This window comes from Theileria parva, chromosome 2 (genome assembly GCF_000165365.1).
Source record: "Theileria parva strain Muguga chromosome 2, complete sequence, whole genome shotgun sequence".
NCBI lineage: Eukaryota > Apicomplexa > Aconoidasida > Piroplasmida > Theileriidae > Theileria > Theileria parva.
Window position 1 is genome coordinate 1,739,954 of NC_007345.1, and position 21,572 is coordinate 1,761,525.

Genomic DNA, 21,572 nt, shown 5'->3' on the forward strand with positions numbered 1-21,572 from the left:
TATTCTTGACACTATACAACCAATCTACTCCCAACTATAGTTAACAGTACTATTACTACTATTACCATTACTATACTATTACTATACTATTACTATACTATTACTATACTATTACTATACTATTACTATACTATTACTATACTATTACTATACTATTACTATACGAATTCCGGATTATGTATACTATAGTACTCTACTGTAGCAACTATAATCAACAATACTATACATACTGCAGCAACTAACTCCGAATAACACGTACAATAAAAATACTATAAAAAATACTATAACAAATACTATAAAAAATACTATAAAAAATATTAAGAATTGTAAATCTGGACCACGTACTGTGCCAGATCTAATAATCGATTGGAATATCCAAACTCGTTATGATACCACGAGACTAACTTTACAAATGTCTCGTTCAACTGTATTCCAGCCTTTGTATCAAACACACTTGATCTTTTTTCCTCTATAAAGTCTGATGAAACTACTTGCTCCTCAGTGTAACCCAAGATTCCCCTCAACTCACCCTCCGACGCTCTCTTTATAGCCGTACAAATCTGGTCATAGGTGGTTGGGTTAATAAGTTTCACAGTTAAATCAACAGCTGCTACGGCGTGTACGGGTACAAAAAATGAAATTCCCTTGAGTTTCCCGTTGAGGCCTGGGATTACTCTGGCTACAGCTTCTGCTGCTGGGATTGGCACTGGAGCAATATTAACACCGGCAGTGCGGCCACAACGGGCGAACTCGCCCGGTCTCGGAACTGAATCAATCAAATTTTGTCTGGCCATGTTGGGCCAGATTGCGCTGACAAGTGCCTCCTGAACCCCGAAATTCTCATGTAAAACCTTGACAACTGGTGCTAGGCAATTGGCAGTACAACTTGCATTTGACATTATACGCACAGATTTGTCATAGTTGGTGTGGTTAATACCGTAGACAAATAGTGGCGTGTTATCCAATGGTATGGCGGAGATTATTACCAATTTGGCTCCGGCATCCAGGTGCCGAGTTGACAGCTCTGTAGTCTTGAAAATGCCCGTACACTCCAGAACCACGTCCGTATCAGTCCAGTTAATGCTGCCAGGGTCTCTCTCAAATGTTAGATTTACTCTTGTATTGTTTAGGAGTAGGAAATTTTCCTCGAGCAGCAATGTGTACGGGAGTTTCCCGTAAACAGAGTCATACTGTAGAAGATACTTAACATATTCTGGCGTCATTGAGGGGTCGTTAATGTGCACAACTTGGATATTATCACGCAGTAACGCGGCCCTGTGCACCGAACGGCCAATACGACCATAACCATTTATACCAATCTTTATCATATCCATTAACTAATTGTGTTTTAGGTAAATTTGTAAATTTGTGAAATTTTGTGCCAAAGTGTTAAGTCGTAAACAAATTTGGATTTTGTATACCCCTAGAGGGAGCTAATAATATACCCCTAGAGGGAGCTAATTTATATACCCCTAGAGGGAGCTAATATAAGGGTACCCCTAGAGGGAGCTACTTTACTATATACCCCAAGAGGGAGCTACTAATACTCCTAGTTAAGTCTATAGTATATAAAGTATTAAGGGGTAGAGGGAGAGGGAGATTCCATAGGTGGGGAATCTCACCCAAAAATAATCAATATAATATAAAAATAAAAATAATAAAATTATTAAATTGTGTGTGTAAGATTATTTGAAGAGTTTGGAGAAGAAGCTTGGTTTTTTATTGTTGATGATGGGTCTGGTTTCCGAGAGTGACCTCGGTACCACATACAACTCACTCATCTCCTTAAACCTCACCACACTGTTATTACGCCTTATATTATTACTATTGGTGGTTAATGGTTTGGTCGGAGCTGCGGTGTTAGCTTGATTACTGTTGACAGTGTGTTTAAAGAGTTTGAGTCGGTCTTTCATGAGTTTCATGTATGTCAGTGTTTTTTTAAAGTCTTCCTCTAACGTGTTTTTACTCTCCTCTATCACCCGCAGCTTCGCCTCCAACTCACTCTTCTCCTCCTCCAATTTCTTCATCCTATCCTCACTTACCGTGTTATTTACTGGGTTTACCGTATTTACAGTGTTAGAATTAGCTCCCTCTCCCCCTCCTCTGTTAACAGTATTATAATTAGCTCCCTCTAGGGGTATATTATTAGCTCCCTCTTGGGGTACCCTTGATAGTAAGATAGCTCCCTCTAGGGGTATATATTTAATAGTATTAGAGTTAGCTCCCTCTCGGGTAGGAGTAATGAATTCATTATTTCCTTCTACATCTACAGTATCCATACTATCAACATTCTCCTTTACAGTATTTTGAGTGCCATTTAGAGTATGCAAATTGGTGAGTGACTGTAGGAATAGTTGTGATTTGAGTAGGTGTTGTTGAATGAGAGTTACGTATTGGTTACTGACGCTGTACTCGAGCTTACAGTTGTTATTCAGTACATACAACAACTTATCCAATAACAGACGATTCATAAGCTTATAATACTCTAACTCATTCACAGGGTTATCATGAGTAGACATTTCCACACTGTCTACCGTGTCCACTGTGTCTACTGTGTCTACTGTGGTGTGATTTAGAAGTTTGTGTAGTAGTTTGGACTTGAGTTGTTGTAGCTGATTTGTACCTACGGTCCAACTCTTCCAATCTTCAACTCCCTCTTCCTTTCCTAGTTCCTCTCCAGTAGCTCCCTCTACCCCTCCTTTGTTAACAGTATTATAATTAGCTCCCTCTAGGGGTACCCTTATAGTAGCTCCCTCTAGGGGTATATTATTAGCTCCCTCTCGGGTAGCAGATTTAGTACTATTTAAGTCTACAACTGGATCAGTAGTGGTGGAGTCATCGGAATCGTAAAAGTCGTGTTCGTCACGCCACCACCTGAAACCGTTTTCATTACTCTGCGGCGTTAAACTGTCAACCGTATCCAAACTACTCCTACTACACAACCCTTCCCAGCTCTCCACATTCACACCATCTCCTCCCATACACAATTTTGCTTCAGAGTTTACACTATCCACTGTGTTCTTAGTGTTATTAGTCACCCTGTTAGTGTTAGTGTTAGTGTTAGACAATGTGTTGTTAGTGTTACGTGGGTTGAGAAGTCCGAACCTCGGGGATTTGAGCTCATTTCGGTTAAAATTATTCACAATTAAATTATTCCTTTCCAAATTTTTTACAGAGTTTACACTTTTTTTGGTGAATTCGGGATAAGTTTTGGTGAATGCGGGATAAGTTTTGGTGAATGTGGGATAAGTTTTGGTTATGCGTTGATTTCGGGTGAAGGTGTAAGAATTATCCGATTCGTAGTCACTTGGGTCAGAATCGTCGTAACCTACGGAATTCACCAGCACCTCAGCCATCACCACAATTCTCACAAATATTTATTTTATTTTAATTATTTAATAATTATTTAATAATTTTTGGATATTTGGGTTAATTTTGGGAAGTTTGGGATTGTCTAATTTTCAAGGGATTTTACCCTTCCAACGCACCCATGAGCACAGTTGAACCTTCAACTGTTACTCCTCTTTACACCATGGAATTGGACTAATTTTACCTTATTTTACCTAAATTTACCTTATTTTACGATATTTAGAGGAATTTTACGGAATTTTACGTTATTTTTGGGAATTCCCAAAGATTCCTCAAAATTACTCAAATTCCCTAAATTTACCTAAAATAATTAAAAATAACTAAAATTTTAATTATCTAATTTTAGACTATTATCACTTTACACTAATAGTACTTATATTAATACTACTTACAGTACTATTAAATCACTTTGTAAGTTGTATTATAGCCTTAATAGAACAATTGGTACTACGCTATTTACACTAACCAGACCTACCAGGTTCGAATCCCCAACCCCAAACACATAACTAACTCCTAACCACAAACTAAACACTGCATAACACTAACTAACATGACTGAACTGATAAATTAGTGAACAAATTAATGTAATTTACGAGAGTAGAGTGCGATGTTGCAGGAGAGAGAGGAAAGAAAGTGTCCCGTGGTTAAGCCTACCAAGTTAGTAATTGGGAACCTTGCAAATAACTGATACCAATCCAGCAGTAACAGATAATTACCAAAACAAACCCCAACCAATAACATTACACACTGTAACACAAGGACTGCTGTTACCTGTTTACTCATTACTGTACTGCTAGGAATGAGATTACTCATTGTACTGCTAGGAATGAGATTACTCACTGTACTGCTAGGAAAGTGATTACTCACATCTGAACTAATGTTAGGAATGAAAAAGTGCACAAGAGTCCCGAGAGCCACGGCAGTGTACATTAGAGCGTAGAATAGATAGTTTACTAGGTAAGTCACCGAATTGTTAGTAGTGAGAACAAAAGCCAAAAACGCCAAAACCACAAAAAAACACAATAATACCCTGATCTTAGTCCTCAAATTACTCTGTAATATCTTGGACACACGAGCTACAGTACTAGTGTGAGTGGAGTTAGTGGATTTAATGGGTAAAAAGGTGATAACGGGTAGAATGAGGAGGTGAAAGAGAAGTTTGGTAGGGTTGATGAGAAGGTGTAGTAGTGTGACTTTCCGGGTTAGGAGATCAACGCTCTTGGTGTTATCGTGGAAGACTAAAAAGTATAATAAAAACACTGAAAAAAATAGACAACTCAGGAAGTCAAACAGACAGTAACGGCGCAAATTTTTTATCATTTAATCAACAGATAGAATAATTTACATATTAAAAATAAATTAACAAAATAATTTGTTGGAATTATTAATTGTTATTTTTCAAAAATAATCAAGTTATTGTGTAAATTTTGAGTTTTATTTTTTTCCAATTTTATATAGTAAATATAACATTAATTTAGGGAATATAATAGTATAGTTTAGAGTATAAAATACACAATAGTGAAAACATAAATTTAAAGATAATAAATTTAAAGATAATAAATTTAAAGATAATAAATAAAAAAATAATATTAAACAATTTGTATGAATGGTTGGAATCTGAGGGTAAAAAATTTCAAATTTGGCTAAATTCAAGTAAATCAAATTTTCAGTCACATACTCCAAATTACGCCGTAAACAGCTTTAACAATGTGGAACAGAAGTGTTAAGGGTTGAGTTAGGGGTGAGAGGTTAGAGTTAAGAGTGAGAGTAATTGTAACCCCATGAGGGTGAATGAAGGAAATTGAGCTGAATGAAATCAGTTCAAGTATTTACGATTTCGGCCAGGATTTAACTGATTTAATGCTCTTTCATTATGCCCACGAATTACTCATCCGAACCTAACCACGACAAACGGATTCCAACCCGTAACACCTTTCCACCCCGCCCTAAACTCTAACTCTTTCCAACACTTCTTCTCTTTACTCGGACGTGTTTCACCTTTTTTCACCTTTTTTCACATTTTCGACTTTTTTTCACTTTTTCCAGAGTTTTTCACTTTTTCGACAGTTTTTGACGTAATTTGAAATAATTTCAAAATAAAATTAAATAAAATAATTTAAAGTAATAATTTAAAAAAATTGGCAATCTCGGCATAACGTAATTTCATATTTATTTTTAATTTACGAGTTAACATTTTATCTATTTTACATTAGTTAATAGTAATAGTGATTGGATTTGTAGATTGTTATGCGATTGTGTTATAATTTAGTGCGTGGCTTGTTATTGCAGAAGATGGGAGCGCACTTGAGTAGTCCGAAGACTGAGAAGGTGTCGACGAGCGGCGGTGACTTCAGACTCGACTCCACAGTCTTCGGCGCAACGTCCATGCAAGGCTGGAGAATCTCCATGGAAGACGCACATCTCACCATACCCTCGTACAACAATACCGGTACCACTTTTACCCAGACCCCCCAGAATTAGTAGTTATCATCATTTACTTAATTATTACCATAGTTAATTTTTACCCAGACTCCCCAGATATAGTAGTTATCACATTCTACTTAATTTTTACCCCGACTCCCGGGAATTCGTAGTTATCACATTCTACTTTGTTATTACTATACAACAGTAAAAAATACCCCTACTCCCCGGAATTCGTAGCTATCAACTTTTACTTAATTATACAGTAAAAAAGTGTTCGACTCCCCGGAATTAGTAGTTATGGTGGTTTACTTAAATAATACTCTTAACTATACACATAATAATATGATAGGAGATCGTGTGATGACCCCTGGAACGGGTGACGAGAGCATTTCTGTGGGGAGTATTTACGGTGTGTTTGACGGTCACGGTGGTAACTGTGTGAGTCGTTGGGTGTCTGAGAATTTTTCAAATGTGTTTTCTAAGGAGTTTCGGGACGTGAGGCGACGGTACTTAGAGGGCAGTTTAGTGCCTAAGCATGAGTCAGACTCCGTAGAGTCAAAATTAGTAGCCGAAGCGCTGCAAAATAGTTTCCTCAGACTTGACCAACACCTAGCCACACCCGAAGTCGACTCACAACTTCACCTCATCTCCAACCGCAAAAACGATGAAATCGACTCCACTAACCTTTTTAAAGTTCTCTTACCCGAAAAATTAAATAACAGACAACACGCCATTGATATCATACAACAACTCACTTCATTCGATAACTCCTTCACGCCAGCCACTGATACAACACGTATTAACCTAGTTATATTTAATTCTACCCCAACTCCCAAAATTTAGTAGTTATCATCATTTACTTAATTATTATATAGTATTAAATTATTGGTTGACTCCCCAGATTTAGTAGTTATGACATTCTACCTAACTTTACCTCGACTCCCCGGAATTAGTAGTTATGAGAATCTGCATTGATTGTGTAGAGGTGGAGGAGGAATTGAACAAGTATGACAGTATTCCGTACTATAAAGACGACCAGGTGGATGAAGCAACAATTAACAGCGAGCTCGGAATTGACACCGACGAACCCATGGAATCCGACGGATCCGTCGGTGGCACTACTACACAACTTACAACCACACACACTGACACTTCTCACACTTCTCAAACTTCTAACACTTCTAACACTACTACTCAAACTGAAAGTGACACGGCCGCATTTGGTACGTATGGTACGGCGGTGACAACGGTGGTTAACACGTTGTTAACGCAGAAGGAGCGGGAGGATTTATATGCAATGGGTTGTGGCGCTACGAGTGTAGTGGTTGTGGTGTTGGAGGACCCGGTGCCGTGTGTCGTAGTGGCAAACGCCGGTGACTCCCGCTGTGTCTTATCAAGGAATAAGCTAGCGGTTCCGTTATCGGTGGACCATAAGCCGACGGACGAGCTTGAGCTTAGTCGGATCCGCCGTGCCGGAGGCAATGTCATCAACGGCCGCGTTGACGGGAACCTGAACCTCTCCCGCAGCCTAGGCGATTTATCATTTAAAATGGACCAGAATTTGGACCAAAGGGAGCAGAAAATTATTTCATTTCCCGATATACAAATTGTTAAACTCACAAGAGACGACGAGTTTCTCGTACTCGCATGCGACGGCATCTGGGACTGCAAATCAAACCAACAAGTCGTCGACTTCATACACACCAAACTGACACAATACGCCGATAAACTCCAAGATAAACATTCTCACGGTGTAGGTGTGGGTGATAAACATGGTCACGGTGTAGGTGTGGGAGATAAACATGGTCACGGCGTAGGAATGGGAATGGGAATGGGAATGGACAGGAGGAAGGAGGTGTTGGAGAGGATATGTGAGGAGTTGTGTGATTTGTGTTTGAGTAGTAACCCGAGCGAGTCTGAAGGGATCGGATGCGATAACATGACAGTCATCATCGTACTATTCAACCAACAACTGTATAATAAAATACATTAATCTACATTCAATCTCTATACCTTACTTAGTCTTTTAAGAGGTTAATTTGCTTCTATTTATACATTATTTAGCCTATTTTTAGCTCTATTTTAGTGTTTTAAGAGGTTAATTTGCTCCTATTTATACATTATTTATCGTTATTTTGGTGTTATTTGAGTGTTAATTTAGTGTTTAGGATAAATTAGGTAGTATTGTACTGAGTACCTGTGATTTAGACTATTGTATTTAAAATACTCTTAACTACTGTAATACACTATTAACTATATACTTAGAATAGTGTACTTAGTATTATAGTATAATACTATATACTATTCCTAGACTTACTAGTATTACCTATAGTACTGTAGTATACTATATTACTACTGTACCCAGGACCTTAAACCCAGACACCTAATTACTATACTAAAGTAATATAACACCTTAACTAATACTTAAGATACTTAGACTATACTCTTAAACCCAGACACATAATACTATACTACTACTATAATACTATAATACTATACTGTATATACTATATAATATACACTATGTATAGTACATTAGTAGTTATATGGTAAAGTGTATAAGATTAGTTAACTGATCTTGCTACTATTATTACCCTATTATTAACAGTTAATTAACTAAATCTAATCATGTTAATGGTATGGATTTGGTAATGTTTGATCTGCAGTGTGAGTATGAACGAGTCATGAGATAGTCTAATTCCTGCTCCTGAATTAACAAAATGATCCGTTAGATCCATTAATCTAACATAGATTAACAAGTTAACAACATTAGTAACATTATAAACTTTGTTAATTATGTGAAAATTAGTTTCAACCTGGATCTAATAATAATTTTAAGATTTGACGTTAAACTTGAGAGAACTCAAGTTATTAATTAAATTACACTCAGATCTAATGTTACTTTATTCCAAATCCTCAAATACAAATTAATCAACCCAAAACTCTCAACAACCAAATTCACAAATCTCATACAACAAATTAATACAACAATTTGATAACAATTTAATAACAAATTTGACATAACTTAATATAACTTGGTAAATAAATAAAGAGGGAGGAATGATATTGATAATATTGTTGTTTGGGATGGTTGTATGTTTGGACCCGGTGGATATAGACTTACTGCAGCCTTTGAATATCCCGGGAATAAGAACCCAGCAAGTAACATTTTACGGTGTAGAATACCTTATAATAGATCCGGATCCTGAGCATTTTATTAACACTGTCCGGTACGGCAACAATTTAATGTTCCAGAAGAATGAGAATAACAGCTGTTTGAAGATAGTCAGGGTGAATAACGGGGTTCACAGTTTTTTGTATCTCCGTGTAATCACACCGGCGAATCAGGATATTCAACTGAGATTTTTCCTGCAAGACGGACCACCAGTACTTGGTAGAATGTCACCCACGGTCACAACTGTCAACACAGTCATGAGATACGCCGCCAACCTGCATCCCTCACTCAATCCCAGAGGCTTTAACATCTTCGATAATCCTCTACCACTAGACGAAGATGAAGGCGATAGCGATGATGATGATAGTGACGGGGATGAAGGTGATGAGGGAGATGAGGGACCAGAGGGAGGAGAAGGAGACGATGGAGATGAGGGACCAGAGGGAGGAGATGGAGCAGTGGATGAGGGAATTGATCACGATTTTGACCAGGACATCGATGACGCGGTGAGTGGAATCTTGGGAGTAGGAGATTTACCAAATGTACAAGCAGCACTGGGAGTGGATCAGGAAGGAATACAAGGAATGATCGGAGGATTAAATCAATTCATACCAAATCTACCTGAAATTCCAGAACAAGATGAACCAGGTTGTACCACTAGATATACCACCAGATATACACCCAGAGGGAGCTAATTAACTATATACCCCTAGAGGGAGCTAAATTATCATATACCCGAGAGGGAGCTAAATTAACTATATACTTAGAATTATATACCCGAGAGGGAGCTATCTTACTGTATACCCCGAGAGGGAGCTACTTAACTATATACTTAGAGTTATATACCCCTAGAGGGAGCTATCTTACTGTATACCCCTAGAGGGAGCTATCTTAATATATACCCCTAGAGGGAGCTAATTTATATACCCTAGAGGGAGCTATCTTAATATATACCCCTAGAGGGAGCTAATTAAATATATAGTTATTTATATATACCCCTAGAGGGAGCTAATTAAATATATAGTAAATAATGTCTAATGCTATTTTAGAACAAGATGAAACACACCAAGAACCCGTACCCATTCCCGAGGAACCTGTAGAACCTGTCGAATCAGAACCTGTGGAAGAACCTGTAGAAGAGAGTGAATCAGAATACCCGGTGCCGGATGAGTCTGAAGCCCCGATAACGCAGCCTGGAACTCCGGTAACTCAATTCTTATATGCTGATGAGATCCTTGGTCCAATCTCAGACAGTGAAACTGAAGACTTATTTGAGCAAGAACACTTGGAGCCAGGAACTGAAACTCCCGTAAGTCAATTTGACCCATTGGAACTACACGACTTGGGAATTGAAACTATGGAACAATACCAAGGGGGATTTACTGTAGATTATGAACCTGTCCAATCTACCGGGGAAACCCCCGGAGACACACAAACTTTAGATCAAATAATCACACAGTTGGTAGAGTTACAGCAAAAGTATAATGAACAGTTCAATAAAGTTGTGGAATCTGCACAGTCTGAAGATGTAATTCCAGTTGTTCAGGGCGAAACTACGCCAAAGGAAAGTGGGCAAAAAGGGGCCGAAGTGGTGGAAGTTGAACTGGAATCAGAAGTGGAATCCGAAGGACATTACGACATTTACGATGAAGACAAAACTGATACCGAAGGAGAGCAAGAACCTATGGAAGAAAATTAATTTTTTACAACAATTAATTATTTTAATTTTTGAATAATTTATTAATTTTTAAATTATTTTAATTTTTAAATAATTTATTAATTTGATTAATTTATTAATTTGATTAATTTATTAATTTGTGAAAATTTGAGAATCTGAACCCACGGATCTCAAAATAATTTATCCTCTGTAATATATCAAATTTCATAATTATTTTATTATTAATTTAATCCCTTGTAATATATTAAAATTATTATTTTATTTTTGTTAAATTTGTAGAATTTGTAGATTTTGTAGAATTTGTGGAAGAATGGACTTGAACATATCTGCCGCGGAGAGAACAAAATTCTTCAACTGTTCAAAACACTTTTGGTCTAATGTGCCAATGGAGATTTACTTCTCCAACGAGAAAAATAAACTTTTAACCATCCGCGACGGTGAGACTACCGTCTGGACCAGCGCTCACGGCAGCTACTGTAAATTCCTCTACGCCTACGGTAACTCCAAGGAAATTACCCTTCTACAACTCATCACACTACAAAATCACTCCCATCAACGGCTCTACTACTGTAAACTCAACAAAGTTAGTGGCAACAGTGGGGACAAAGTTAACAATGGGGACACTGACAATGGGAACACTGATAAGGTGTGGTTGGAGGTGGACAGGGATGTGTTGTTTGAGGAGATGAGTGTGTTGAGTGAGGGATTGCCGAGTAACGAGAGTGAGATGGAGCGTTGGACTGCAGAGTCGAACTTTCACAATTTTGTACCAAAGGAGAAGCCGAAATACTTTGCCGTAGACCTGGATCGCACTTTCCTCATACACAACTCAAAGAAAATGATTGAAAACGTTAAATCATTCGAACATCTAAGAGAAAATAACTTTGTACCATTTTTTTGTACAGGTACGGCTTTACGGGGCTTGCTACCGCTCACACAGCTTATTTACTCTTATTTACTCTTATTTAGTCTATAGGACTCTCTTTAGCCCCCGGGCTCCTACTTATCCCTTAATTACCTTACCCCATTATTTCTCAATTTGCAACCTTTTGATATTTTATTTATTATTTACAATTGTTTTTTACGAAATGTGTTGTTACTGCAGCAATATTGACTGGGTGAGAAAATTTATTTCTCCTAACCCGATCAACTTTTGCATTTTATTTTTTTTACCCATTTTTAACAATTATTTTTTCATAATTTTGACCAATCTTAGTTTACTATAGTTATCTGTAAAAATGTGTAGGCCGTTCGTATCAATGTGCGTTTGATGGTTTTAATGAGATAATGTCACAGTATTCCACGTACAACGGATACCCCGGCGTATACAACAACGGCGCCATGGTATTTGACTCCCACGGCAACATTATCCACTCCAACACCTTCTCTCACGAGTACATGGAAAAATTAGTTCAATACATTGTGGAGAACAATTTGGAGGAGTATTTCCTGTTCCATGACGTGGACGACTTTTACTGCCTCAAAGACCCGCTCTTTTTAACCAGTAAACTGTTCCTCTTTTACGAATTTCTCAATCCCAAGGTTATCTCACCTTCTGAACTCGTGAGTAAATCAATTGTTATGACGTATTTTGGCAAGTATTTGGTGGAGTTTGGTCCGTTTGTGAATGGTGTGGACCACATTGGGAAGTTTACGCTTTATGAATTATTTGCCGAAATCGTACCGCCAGGCACTTCCAAGTGCTCCGGCGTCAAACACATAATGCAGCACTATAATCTTAGTAGTAAAGAATTATACTTTGTGGGCGATGGCGAGAATGACGTGGAGATAATGCAAATGCTGGAGAACTCATTCGCAGTGTTAAATGCGCCAGATAGAGTCAAGAAATTCGCCAAGTTTACATTACCCAAGACACACGACAATAACGCAGTCAAACTACTCTTCAACACCATTTACCATTAATTTTTTCATACCGTGTAATTAGGATTCATTAGTAGTTAAGATTTGTGATAGTAATTTGTTATTCTTATACATTATGATAGTAATTATGTAGAAATATGTTAGAAAATTGGAATGTGAATAGTTGAGAGTTGTAGAGGAAAATAATTACAATTATTGCTGCTAGGGGAGACCCAGAGGGAGCTACATAATTATATACCCCTAGAGGGAGCTACATAATTATATACCCCTAGAGGGAGCTACATAATTATATACCCCTAGAGGGAGCTACATAATTATATACCCCTAGAGGGAGCTACCTTATCATATACCCCTAGAGGGAGCTATCTTATCATATACCCCTAGAGGGAGCTAATAATATAAGGGGAGAGGGAGCTACTTAACTATATAATCTTAACTATAGTATACTACAATACTATGTATAATATGTATAATATATTATAATATTAGTGTGTAATGGTTTGGGAATACGAGGGTATGAGTGTGTGGATCTGAAATGAGTGAGATTGGAACGGGTCCCTCCTCATGTTTCCAGATGATTTTACCTTGAATTTCCACTTCCAAACACTGTTCCTCACCAAACATAATTACTTCAGTCTTACCATCTGTTATTGTTCTCCTAGTCTTGAATCTGGTAAGTAGTTTCCCTGGCTCCACCCAGTCATTGGAATATCCCACCATATCCAAACTTTTTAATCTATTCTCTTTAAACAATAAACTCATAGTATTTCTCTTGAGATTAAATAATAATTGGATTGGTAATCCCTGAAAAGGATCTTCACAATAGGACCACAATAACTTGTCACCCAGTTTCAAGTGGTAACACATGAAATTCAGTGATATCTTGAATATTAATCCACATAACCTTGTTCTACACTCTTTTATCCTAGTTAAATTGATATCTAAATCATATAACTCTAGGTGATCCACGTTGTACAGAGTCTGTGTTATGTCTTCCCACTCACCTTGAGGTGTAGATTTCTGGTATAAAAAGGGTTTACCGTTGATTAATTTGGCTTTATATTGTGTTTGTGTCATGATTTACGGGGTTTACAGTTAATATGTATCTAGTGTGTAGGGCCAGTACATTCTTACACACCGGTGCATTATCTAAAGCCTTAAATTACCATACGTACTACACATAATATACTATATACACAGTATTTAATATATTTATTATATGTTACTGTGCTAATGTGTAAGTGTTTTAGTGTGTTAGTGTGTTAGTGTGTAAAAATGTGTAAATTTGTAAAAGGGTAAAAAGTGTGTAAGAATGTGTAAAAGGTAAAAAATGTGTAAGAAATGTGTAAGAGTGTTAATCATTTGGTGAATCGAAGACTGTGTAGTAGTTTGGGAAGACGAGAGTGTTGGTATTGTCTTCGAAGATGATAGAGATTGGGGATGGTTCATCTTCATTGGGTATCCAGATGATTCTGCCTCGAAGTTTCATTCCTAAACAGGGGTCATTATCACTAAATAAACAAGTTTCTGTATTGGCATTTTCTATTAATTTCCAGTCGTCAGGTTTCTGAAGTTGTTTCCCAGGCTCCACCCAGTCATTCTCATACCCCTCCATACTCAAAATTTCCATTACATTCTCCTCAAACAGTAAACTCATAGTGTTGTTCTTCAAATTGAAAAGGATTTCAGTTGGTAATCCATGAAAAGGTTCCACAGCGTAAGACCACAATAACTTATCACCCAGCTTCACGTGGTAGCAAAGGAAAAGAGTAATTATCCTCATGGTAAATCCCTTTAACTCTGTTCTACACTGTGATACCGTGGTTAAATTGAGATTTAAATCATAGAGTTCTAGATCGTCCAAGTTGTGTCTAGTGTGTGTAATGTCTCGCCAGGAGCCTTCAAAGTTAGTTCTGGAGTATAACACAGGTTTACCATCGACTAATTCAGCTTTATACTGTAATTCCGCAGCCATATTTAACAATATTAGTATTATTCTGAGTGTTTCGGAGGGTCCGGTAAGGCGTTGGTAGGGCCAGTACATTCTTACCAATACATACAAAATACTGATTTAAGAGGTTAATTATACTGTAAGTAACATGTAAATAAGATTACTATGGATATATTAAGTGTATTAACGGTGTATAAAGTACTAATAGTATTTTACCCAGTATACCCATACTATTATACATATACTATTATATATATTATATATAGTATATTATATATATAATATGGTATAGTATATATAGTATAGTATTACGTGTCTGGGTTTAAGAGTATAGTACAGTATTTATGTAGTATTAAAGTTATACAGCAAAGTAGCTCACTCTCCCCTTATATTATTAGCTCACTCTCCCCTTATATTATTAGCTCCCTCTCCCCTTACATTATTAGCTCCCTCTTGGGGTATAAAATTAGGGTATATAGTTGGGTATATTTAGGAGTATATTAAATTATTGTGTGAATCACCAGTTGGCAGGTCTAACACCAGGTACATAGCCCAAATTTACAAATTCTCTCAGGAAATGCCTACCAAGTCCAAAAAATCCATAATACGCTCTAAACCTTCCTGTAATACTATTATTTCTAATACTTCAGTAGTATGACTAAGACCCCTAAAGGGAGCTAATAAAGTATATACCCCTAGAGGGAGCTAACAACATAAGGGTACCCCTAGAGGGAGCTAATTCTAATACTATTAACTATACACCCCTAGAGGGAGCTACTTTAAGTATTGCTTAACTATGTACCCCGAGAGGGAGCTAACTAAGTTCCAGGGTTAAATAACTGTGGAAAAAGTACCCCGAGAGGGAGCTAACTAAGTTCCAGGGTTAAATAACTGTGGAAAAAGTACCCCTAGAGAGAGCTAACTAATTATATACCTAATACCTAATACTATATACCCCTAGAGGGAGATATCTTAGTTTACCCCAAGAGAGAGCTACTTTACTATATACCCCTAGAGAGAGCTACTTTACTATATACTCTTAGCTATACCCCTAGAGGGAGCTAATTAACTAATACCCCTAGAGGAAGATAACTAATACCCCTAGAGGAAGCTACTTAACTATATAGGGGAGAGGGAGCTAATTAAGTAGGAGTGATAATTAGTACGCCTGGGAAAAAGAGACCCATCGGGGTGGCTAACTAAGTGTACAAAACTAAGTAATAAATAACTAAGTGGATGCAAGCACCGCAACGGACCAGAAATTGGGCAGTAGTGATGAAATTTGGCGGGTGAGGAGTCCTTGGGAAGCGCGTCGAGTTTGTATTTCCAGTACATGAGCTCGCCAATGGTCCTCGAGTCCCTAATGTACTCCTTGTACCTTTTCCGCACAAAGTGGTAAATAGTTTTAAAGTACTTTCTCCTCCTAGCACGGACCACTATTGCTCTCCTCGCCGGCATAAACTGGCCCTCCGGTGAAACTAATATATTTACAAAGTTATATCAATTATATAAGCTCGTGACAATAGTTATGTTGTACCGTTGTTTTTCCCGAAGAATCCTACGGGTCGTTGTGGCTCGACCCAGAGCTCTTGGGGTATTTCAGGGCCATAATACATCAACTGCCTCCGTACCACCTCGTCATCACTATGAAATCTCGGAATCCTCAGCCCAAACTCATCTACAACTTTTCAACCCATTTTTCCACACAATTAACACATAATTAATCAATTTTCATTATTAAATAATTAAATAATTTTTATTATTAAATAATTAAATAATTGTTTGGTGTGTAGATTACCTTGAAGGGTGTTGAGATTGTGAGAATTTGTCTGGGATTCTACGGTAGGATTTGCATAAATTTGATCATTTCCCGGGCTAAAAACGTCTGAGTGTGTGGAAATTGTGTTAATTTCTGGCGATTTCAAGTGATTGAATAAAAAGTCACGTCGTTGGTTCAATTGGTAAATAAAACAATTTACATAATTAACTAATAAAATAGTGAAAATAATGTGAAAAAAGAGCATAAATTGTGAAGTAATGAGGTGAGGTTTGTTGTATTTAAAGATCCGCTGGTAGGAGCCCCAGCGTTGGATTCCAAATGTTAATTTCATTACTTTTCTGTACAATAAAAATTTTATCCTCACCTGTCAGTTTTATTAATTGTTGCCCTGTTAGATGAAATTTAATCTAACTCCCGCAAATTCTGTAAATTATCTCCGGAAATTTTTCTAAAGTTTTTTTCTCCTGAACTCTCACACATTTTTTTATTCACACTTTTTTCTATTCAAAATGGCATTATTGTCACAACTCATACCAATTTCATACGAAGGTAATGCTCATACCATTCTTACTATCAACCCATAATTCTAACTCCCCGTTCATCCTCAATAGTACAGTTGACTATACTTATTTACTGATAGCTATGGGTACCAGGTTCGAAACCCCGTCCCGTAACTATCCTAAAACTATTTATTATCACGAGAACAATTTATATTATCACGAGATAACAATATTTACATTATTTACATTATTTACATTTGTTTATGTGATTTACTGTGTTAATATGTTGTAGACGAGTTTGATGTGTGGTCTGTGATTGAGTCTAGGGTCAGGAGTATTAGTAAATTCGAGGTGACCTTGACCCGGAACACTAAGCTTGAGAATTTACTAATTCTAAACTCACACGCCAACCACAACCACAACCACAACCCCGACTCCGAACAAGACAAAAAGAAAAAGAACCTCAAAGTCAAAAAATACATACAATGCACCTATCTCAACTATACCAACACTAATAACTCTGTTAACACTAACACAAATAACTCTGTCAATAGTAACACAAATAACTCTGTTAACACTAACACTAATAACTCTGTTAACACTAACACAATGTGTACTGGTAACACAGTGAGTAGTGGATACATAACGGAGAAGCCGTACTTGTATATGTATTTGATGAGGAACATGTCAGTGTCGGATTACCAGCGTTTGTGTAAGGAGCGTTTGAAGCAGTTCCTTAACGACCGATTGGGTAATAAACTTAACGAGGAGTTTCTCATTATTATCCTCATGGACGGAACCGACAACAGCAACAAACTCTACAACAAACTCAAACTCAAACTACTCAAACTCAACATCTCCAACCGAATCATCAAACTCTATACCACAAGTATTTCTTACCCATTCATATTTATTTTGTAGTTACGAGTTGACAATATTACTTATTTTGTAGTTACGAGTTTACAATATTTTGTATTTTATAGTTACGAGTTGACAAAATTATCTATTTTATAGTTACGAGTTTACAAGTAGTTGTTACGAGTTGACAAAATTATGTATTTTATTGTTACGAGTTGACAAAATAGATAAATTTGTTGTCACGAGTATACACTCTGTAGTTACGAGTTGACAAAATAGATAAATTTGTTGTTACGAGTAGACAACTAGTAGTTACGAGTAGACAGAATAGAAAATTGTGTAGATTCTGTGGTTGGTGTGAGGGAGGACGAGAATGTGCAGTTGTTGGAGAAGTTGATAAAGAAGTACGTCGTCCTAAACATTAACAAACGCTACCTCTACCTCCTCATCAACATCATCACCATCTCCAACACCAACTCCATCAACTCCATTCCCAACTCCTACCACTCTTTTAACACACATGACACTCCCATAGACTCTTCTAACACTCCCATGGACTCTCCTGACACTTCTAACAATGTTGATACTGTAGACACTGTCACCCCCGTAACTACTATAAATACTGTAGACCCTGTAACTACAGTAAACGTGGTGAGTAATGTGGAGAATGTGTTGATGGGATATGTGCGTAAGTATGAGGACTGGTTGGGTATATTTTATAAGCTCCGGCTGTTGACGGAGTATTTGATGTTTTACGAGTTGCTACACAACAACTCCTTCATCCTCGACTCTCTTAACTCCACCAAAATTACATCCACCCAAATTCTATCCACACAACACAACTCCATTCCACAACTCATTAACAATTCTCAACTACACAATAAGTTATGTAATGAGTTAACGTATTACGGCTTGAGAAAGTTCATTCTGTACAAACAGCTGCTCGTCATCAAACTGGAAATGGATGATTCAATAGTATACTTGGTAATATTGTTGATATTCAACTTTGTGAACAGTGTGGTGACAAACACCGTTGGCACGATACTCCCAAACTCACTTTTATCCCATCAGAACTCTTGCGCATCCGATAACACTGAATCTCACACTGAATCTCACACAGGATCTCACACCGGATCTATTAGTGAATCTCACACAGGATCTCACACAGGATCTCACACCGGATCTATTAGTGAATCTATTAGTGAATCTCTTACAGGATCCTGTACCGAATCTATTAGTGAATCTATTAGTGAATCTCTTACAGGATCCTGTACCGAATCTCACACCGGCACGGAAGCTAAACTAGACAGGGCCATCGTCACCATCATCATCGAACTCATCATTCTCATCAATAACATTCTCAACTCTAGTAATAATAATAGTAATAGTACGAGTGATAGAGGAGAGATGAACAAGTTAATTGTGGACATCCTGAGAGATCAGTACAATCTTCATACTGTCAACAGTGTTGAGAATGTGGATACGGAAAGATGTATGACAAATGCGTACAAGTATGTGTCATTTATATACTTGTTACTGTACAAGTTTGTATCGTACACCAATATGAAATCTGCCGATACTATGGAGAAGTTAATTCCACTCGAAAGTGATGTGACCTTGTGTGACGGGGAAATGACCAACGAGTTTGTCGTGTACATCAACAACATCTACAACTCACTCATACAACTCTCCTATCTGTCCAATACTGATAACACAGTTGACACTACTAATAATAGGGATGACACAGATACACAGGTGTTACAATTGTTGGAAGAGGTTGAGAGTGAGATTGGGAGGATGTACAGGTATAAAAATTACATAATGAACTACTGCGTGAAGTACTTCATCCTCTCAAACCTCGTAAACCACAAGGAGCTCTTCCTACAGTTCAACGCCGAAGTTGATCAATCACAACTCTACGGCTCTTTCTACAACCCACAAGATATTATCACTGGAGATACTGTGGACAATTTTGACAATGTTGTTACTGAGGATACTTTAGACACTGTAGAAGATGTAGAAGATGAGGAGAATGAGGAGAATGAGGAAGAAGTTACTGAGGACACTGTGGACACCAATGCTAATGCAGTTGACACTGATGCTAATGTAGTAGACACAGAACCAAATGTAGTAGAAGAAGAAGAAGAGGAACTGGAAGAATATGAGGAAGACTGGGAGGAAATGTGTGAGCCGTTGGGTTCAATGGGTTTGGAGTTGAAGGTGTACAACTGTGACGAGTACGAGCACATCTTCAACAAGAAGAACTATAACCCGAACAACATCGAGGAGGGCATCAACGTACACAAACACTGCAAAAATTATCTCCACATTCTAATCATCACCAACTCCACATCCACATCCACTCAATCCACCAAAGATAACACACCCACCAATGATTCTGTTAACTCTATCAACTCAGGAGACACTGTGGACAATGTGGACACTGGGGATATTGGGGAAAGAGTGTTTACGGGGTTGAGTATGAGACTGAGGGGGATGGGCCTTCGAATATGTGAGGTGATGGCGATAAACGTGGACAACAAGACGAAGGAGGTGGCAATTCCCATAACCAAGGACCAAATCACACTTCCAGACTTCAAGTCCAAACTACTCCTATGCCTTCTTATGGCACAGTCCCATTCCAAACATGGAACACAGGGTTTAACACATTCTACACATTCTACACATTCTACACAATCTAAACAGGGAGTACAAAGTTTAACGAAGGAACCCCAATTACTTCCTAGGGAGTTGAGGATGATGTTGTTGAGGGGAGGGTTGGTGTTGAGTAGGAGTAGGTATGAGATTGGTGTGTCGGAGGTGTTTGACGTGGAGTTGTTTGGTGAATTTATACACTTGGCAATTAACTTTAGACACCTGGTCAAGATCAACAAGGTGATGGTAAACGATAAAATCCTGTCCACCAACAATTTACTACTCAACTTCAACTCCGCCTACAAAATACTCATCGATCAAATTATCACCACTCTAGACTCTAACGATAATAATACTGTTAACACTGTAGACACTGTTGACACTGTAGAATCTGCTGCAGTAACTGCTGCAGTAGATAGTACTGTAAATAGTATAGAGAGTACTGTAGACACTGTAAATACTGTAAATAGTATAGAGAGTGTAGAGAATGTGGATAATACTGTGGAAGATACTGTAGCAGATGCCGTGGGACCTGACACCGTAACGGAGAACGCCGTCACTGAAATAAAAGTGTATTACAAGATGTATAGAAAGTTTAAGGCGTCGTTGCAGGAGTTGTCTGAGGAGTTGGTGTACCTGATTCACCTGAACAGGATTAATAACACTTTTACAATTGCCAGAGGCGCACCCTCCGGCACCACACCCAACACCAACCCCTCCACACTCAAAGATAAAATCAAATCCAACATCAAAATCATACAACCCTTCAAACACACTATTCACCATACTAACTCTGCAAATGGTAACTCGGTAAATGGTAAGAAGAGTGTGAAATCAATGGTTTCGGATTGGAGTAGTGTGTGTAGGCCGGAATCCGATGTAAAATATGTGATGAATGTGCCGTATTACGGGTATATAAACAAGAGCATAAAGATGAATATAAACCTGGTGAGTACGAAGGACGTGATCTTTTCCTACTGCATCAACGATGACGAGAACTGGTTCATCGAGGGCCTGGTGATCAACAATAACATTAAGCTATTGAAGGACCAGAGGATGAATATTAACCTCGTACTCATACCACTGAAGCAGGGACATCTTAATATCCCCAAAATCTCATTCAAGAACCTGAAACTTAACCTACCAAACCATAACATCACTATCTTCCCACCCAACCAAGTTCTCATTTAATACTCCAACATACGCGTTATTCAGTTTAGTATAGTATAGTATAGTTAATTAGTATAGTAAGGAGTATAGTATAGTAATAGTATAGTAGAGATGTTAGGTGTCTGGGTTTA

General features: G+C 37.7%; 10 protein-coding genes across 10 annotated transcripts; 4 read left to right on the forward strand and 6 right to left on the reverse strand.

The window, feature by feature from the left end:
• Positions 1 to 317: 317 nt before the first annotated feature.
• Positions 318 to 1,334, reverse strand: GPD (Glyceraldehyde-3-phosphate dehydrogenase; the record flags this gene model as incomplete). The annotated part of the gene is made up of 1 exon (XM_760333.1): positions 318 to 1,334. The coding sequence occupies one exon, from the start codon at positions 1,332 to 1,334 to the stop codon at positions 318 to 320; it is 1,017 nt and encodes a 338-aa protein (XP_765426.1).
• Positions 1,335 to 1,685: 351 nt separating this feature from the next.
• Positions 1,686 to 3,356, reverse strand: TpMuguga_02g00859 (uncharacterized protein; the record flags this gene model as incomplete). Its single annotated transcript, XM_760334.1, has 1 exon — positions 1,686 to 3,356. One exon carries the CDS (start codon positions 3,354 to 3,356, stop codon positions 1,686 to 1,688), a length of 1,671 nt encoding a protein of 556 aa, XP_765427.1.
• Positions 3,357 to 3,932: 576 nt separating this feature from the next.
• On the reverse strand, positions 3,933 to 4,918 carry TpMuguga_02g00860 (putative integral membrane protein). Its single transcript, XM_760335.2, has one exon. The coding sequence runs from the start codon at positions 4,687 to 4,689 to the stop codon at positions 3,949 to 3,951; it is 741 nt and encodes a 246-aa protein (XP_765428.1). The 5' UTR covers positions 4,690 to 4,918; the 3' UTR covers positions 3,933 to 3,948.
• Positions 4,896 to 7,846, forward strand: Ppm1g (Protein phosphatase 2C family protein). The gene is made up of 4 exons (XM_760336.2): positions 4,896 to 5,526; positions 5,611 to 5,818; positions 6,143 to 6,589; positions 6,777 to 7,846. The coding sequence occupies exons 2-4, from the start codon at positions 5,617 to 5,619 to the stop codon at positions 7,784 to 7,786; spliced, it is 1,659 nt and encodes a 552-aa protein (XP_765429.2). The 5' UTR covers positions 4,896 to 5,526; positions 5,611 to 5,616; the 3' UTR covers positions 7,787 to 7,846.
• A 1,007-nt stretch (positions 7,847 to 8,853) lies between these two features.
• On the forward strand, positions 8,854 to 10,667 carry TpMuguga_02g02505 (uncharacterized protein; the record flags this gene model as incomplete). The annotated part of the gene is made up of 2 exons (XM_760338.2): positions 8,854 to 9,616; positions 10,018 to 10,667. The coding sequence occupies 2 exons, from the start codon at positions 8,854 to 8,856 to the stop codon at positions 10,665 to 10,667; spliced, it is 1,413 nt and encodes a 470-aa protein (XP_765431.2).
• Positions 10,668 to 10,780: 113 nt separating this feature from the next.
• On the forward strand, positions 10,781 to 12,587 carry TpMuguga_02g00864 (haloacid dehalogenase-like hydrolase family protein). Its single transcript, XM_760339.2, has 2 exons — positions 10,781 to 11,551; positions 11,893 to 12,587. The coding sequence occupies exons 1-2, from the start codon at positions 10,957 to 10,959 to the stop codon at positions 12,567 to 12,569; spliced, it is 1,272 nt and encodes a 423-aa protein (XP_765432.1). The 5' UTR covers positions 10,781 to 10,956; the 3' UTR covers positions 12,570 to 12,587.
• Positions 12,588 to 13,004: 417 nt separating this feature from the next.
• Positions 13,005 to 13,604, reverse strand: TpMuguga_02g00865 (uncharacterized protein; the record flags this gene model as incomplete). Its single annotated transcript, XM_760340.1, has 1 exon — positions 13,005 to 13,604. One exon carries the CDS (start codon positions 13,602 to 13,604, stop codon positions 13,005 to 13,007), a length of 600 nt encoding a protein of 199 aa, XP_765433.1.
• Positions 13,605 to 13,881: 277 nt separating this feature from the next.
• Positions 13,882 to 14,571, reverse strand: TpMuguga_02g00866 (uncharacterized protein; the record flags this gene model as incomplete). The annotated part of the gene is made up of 1 exon (XM_760341.1): positions 13,882 to 14,571. The coding sequence occupies one exon, from the start codon at positions 14,569 to 14,571 to the stop codon at positions 13,882 to 13,884; it is 690 nt and encodes a 229-aa protein (XP_765434.1).
• A 386-nt stretch (positions 14,572 to 14,957) lies between these two features.
• Positions 14,958 to 16,530, reverse strand: rps14 (Ribosomal protein S14p/S29e family protein). The gene is made up of 4 exons (XM_061305487.1): positions 16,277 to 16,530; positions 16,016 to 16,162; positions 15,735 to 15,956; positions 14,958 to 15,099 (listed from the first exon to the last, which is right to left on the reverse strand). Exons 1-4 carry the CDS (start codon positions 16,500 to 16,502, stop codon positions 14,996 to 14,998), a joined length of 699 nt encoding a protein of 232 aa, XP_061161451.1. The 5' UTR covers positions 16,503 to 16,530; the 3' UTR covers positions 14,958 to 14,995.
• Positions 16,531 to 16,596: 66 nt separating this feature from the next.
• TpMuguga_02g00868 (Trafficking protein particle complex subunit 10 TRAPPC10 family protein) lies at positions 16,597 to 21,462 on the forward strand (the record flags this gene model as incomplete). Its single annotated transcript, XM_760343.2, has 3 exons — positions 16,597 to 16,807; positions 17,051 to 17,647; positions 17,960 to 21,462. Exons 1-3 carry the CDS (start codon positions 16,768 to 16,770, stop codon positions 21,460 to 21,462), a joined length of 4,140 nt encoding a protein of 1,379 aa, XP_765436.1. The 5' UTR covers positions 16,597 to 16,767.
• Positions 21,463 to 21,572: the final 110 nt, after the last annotated feature.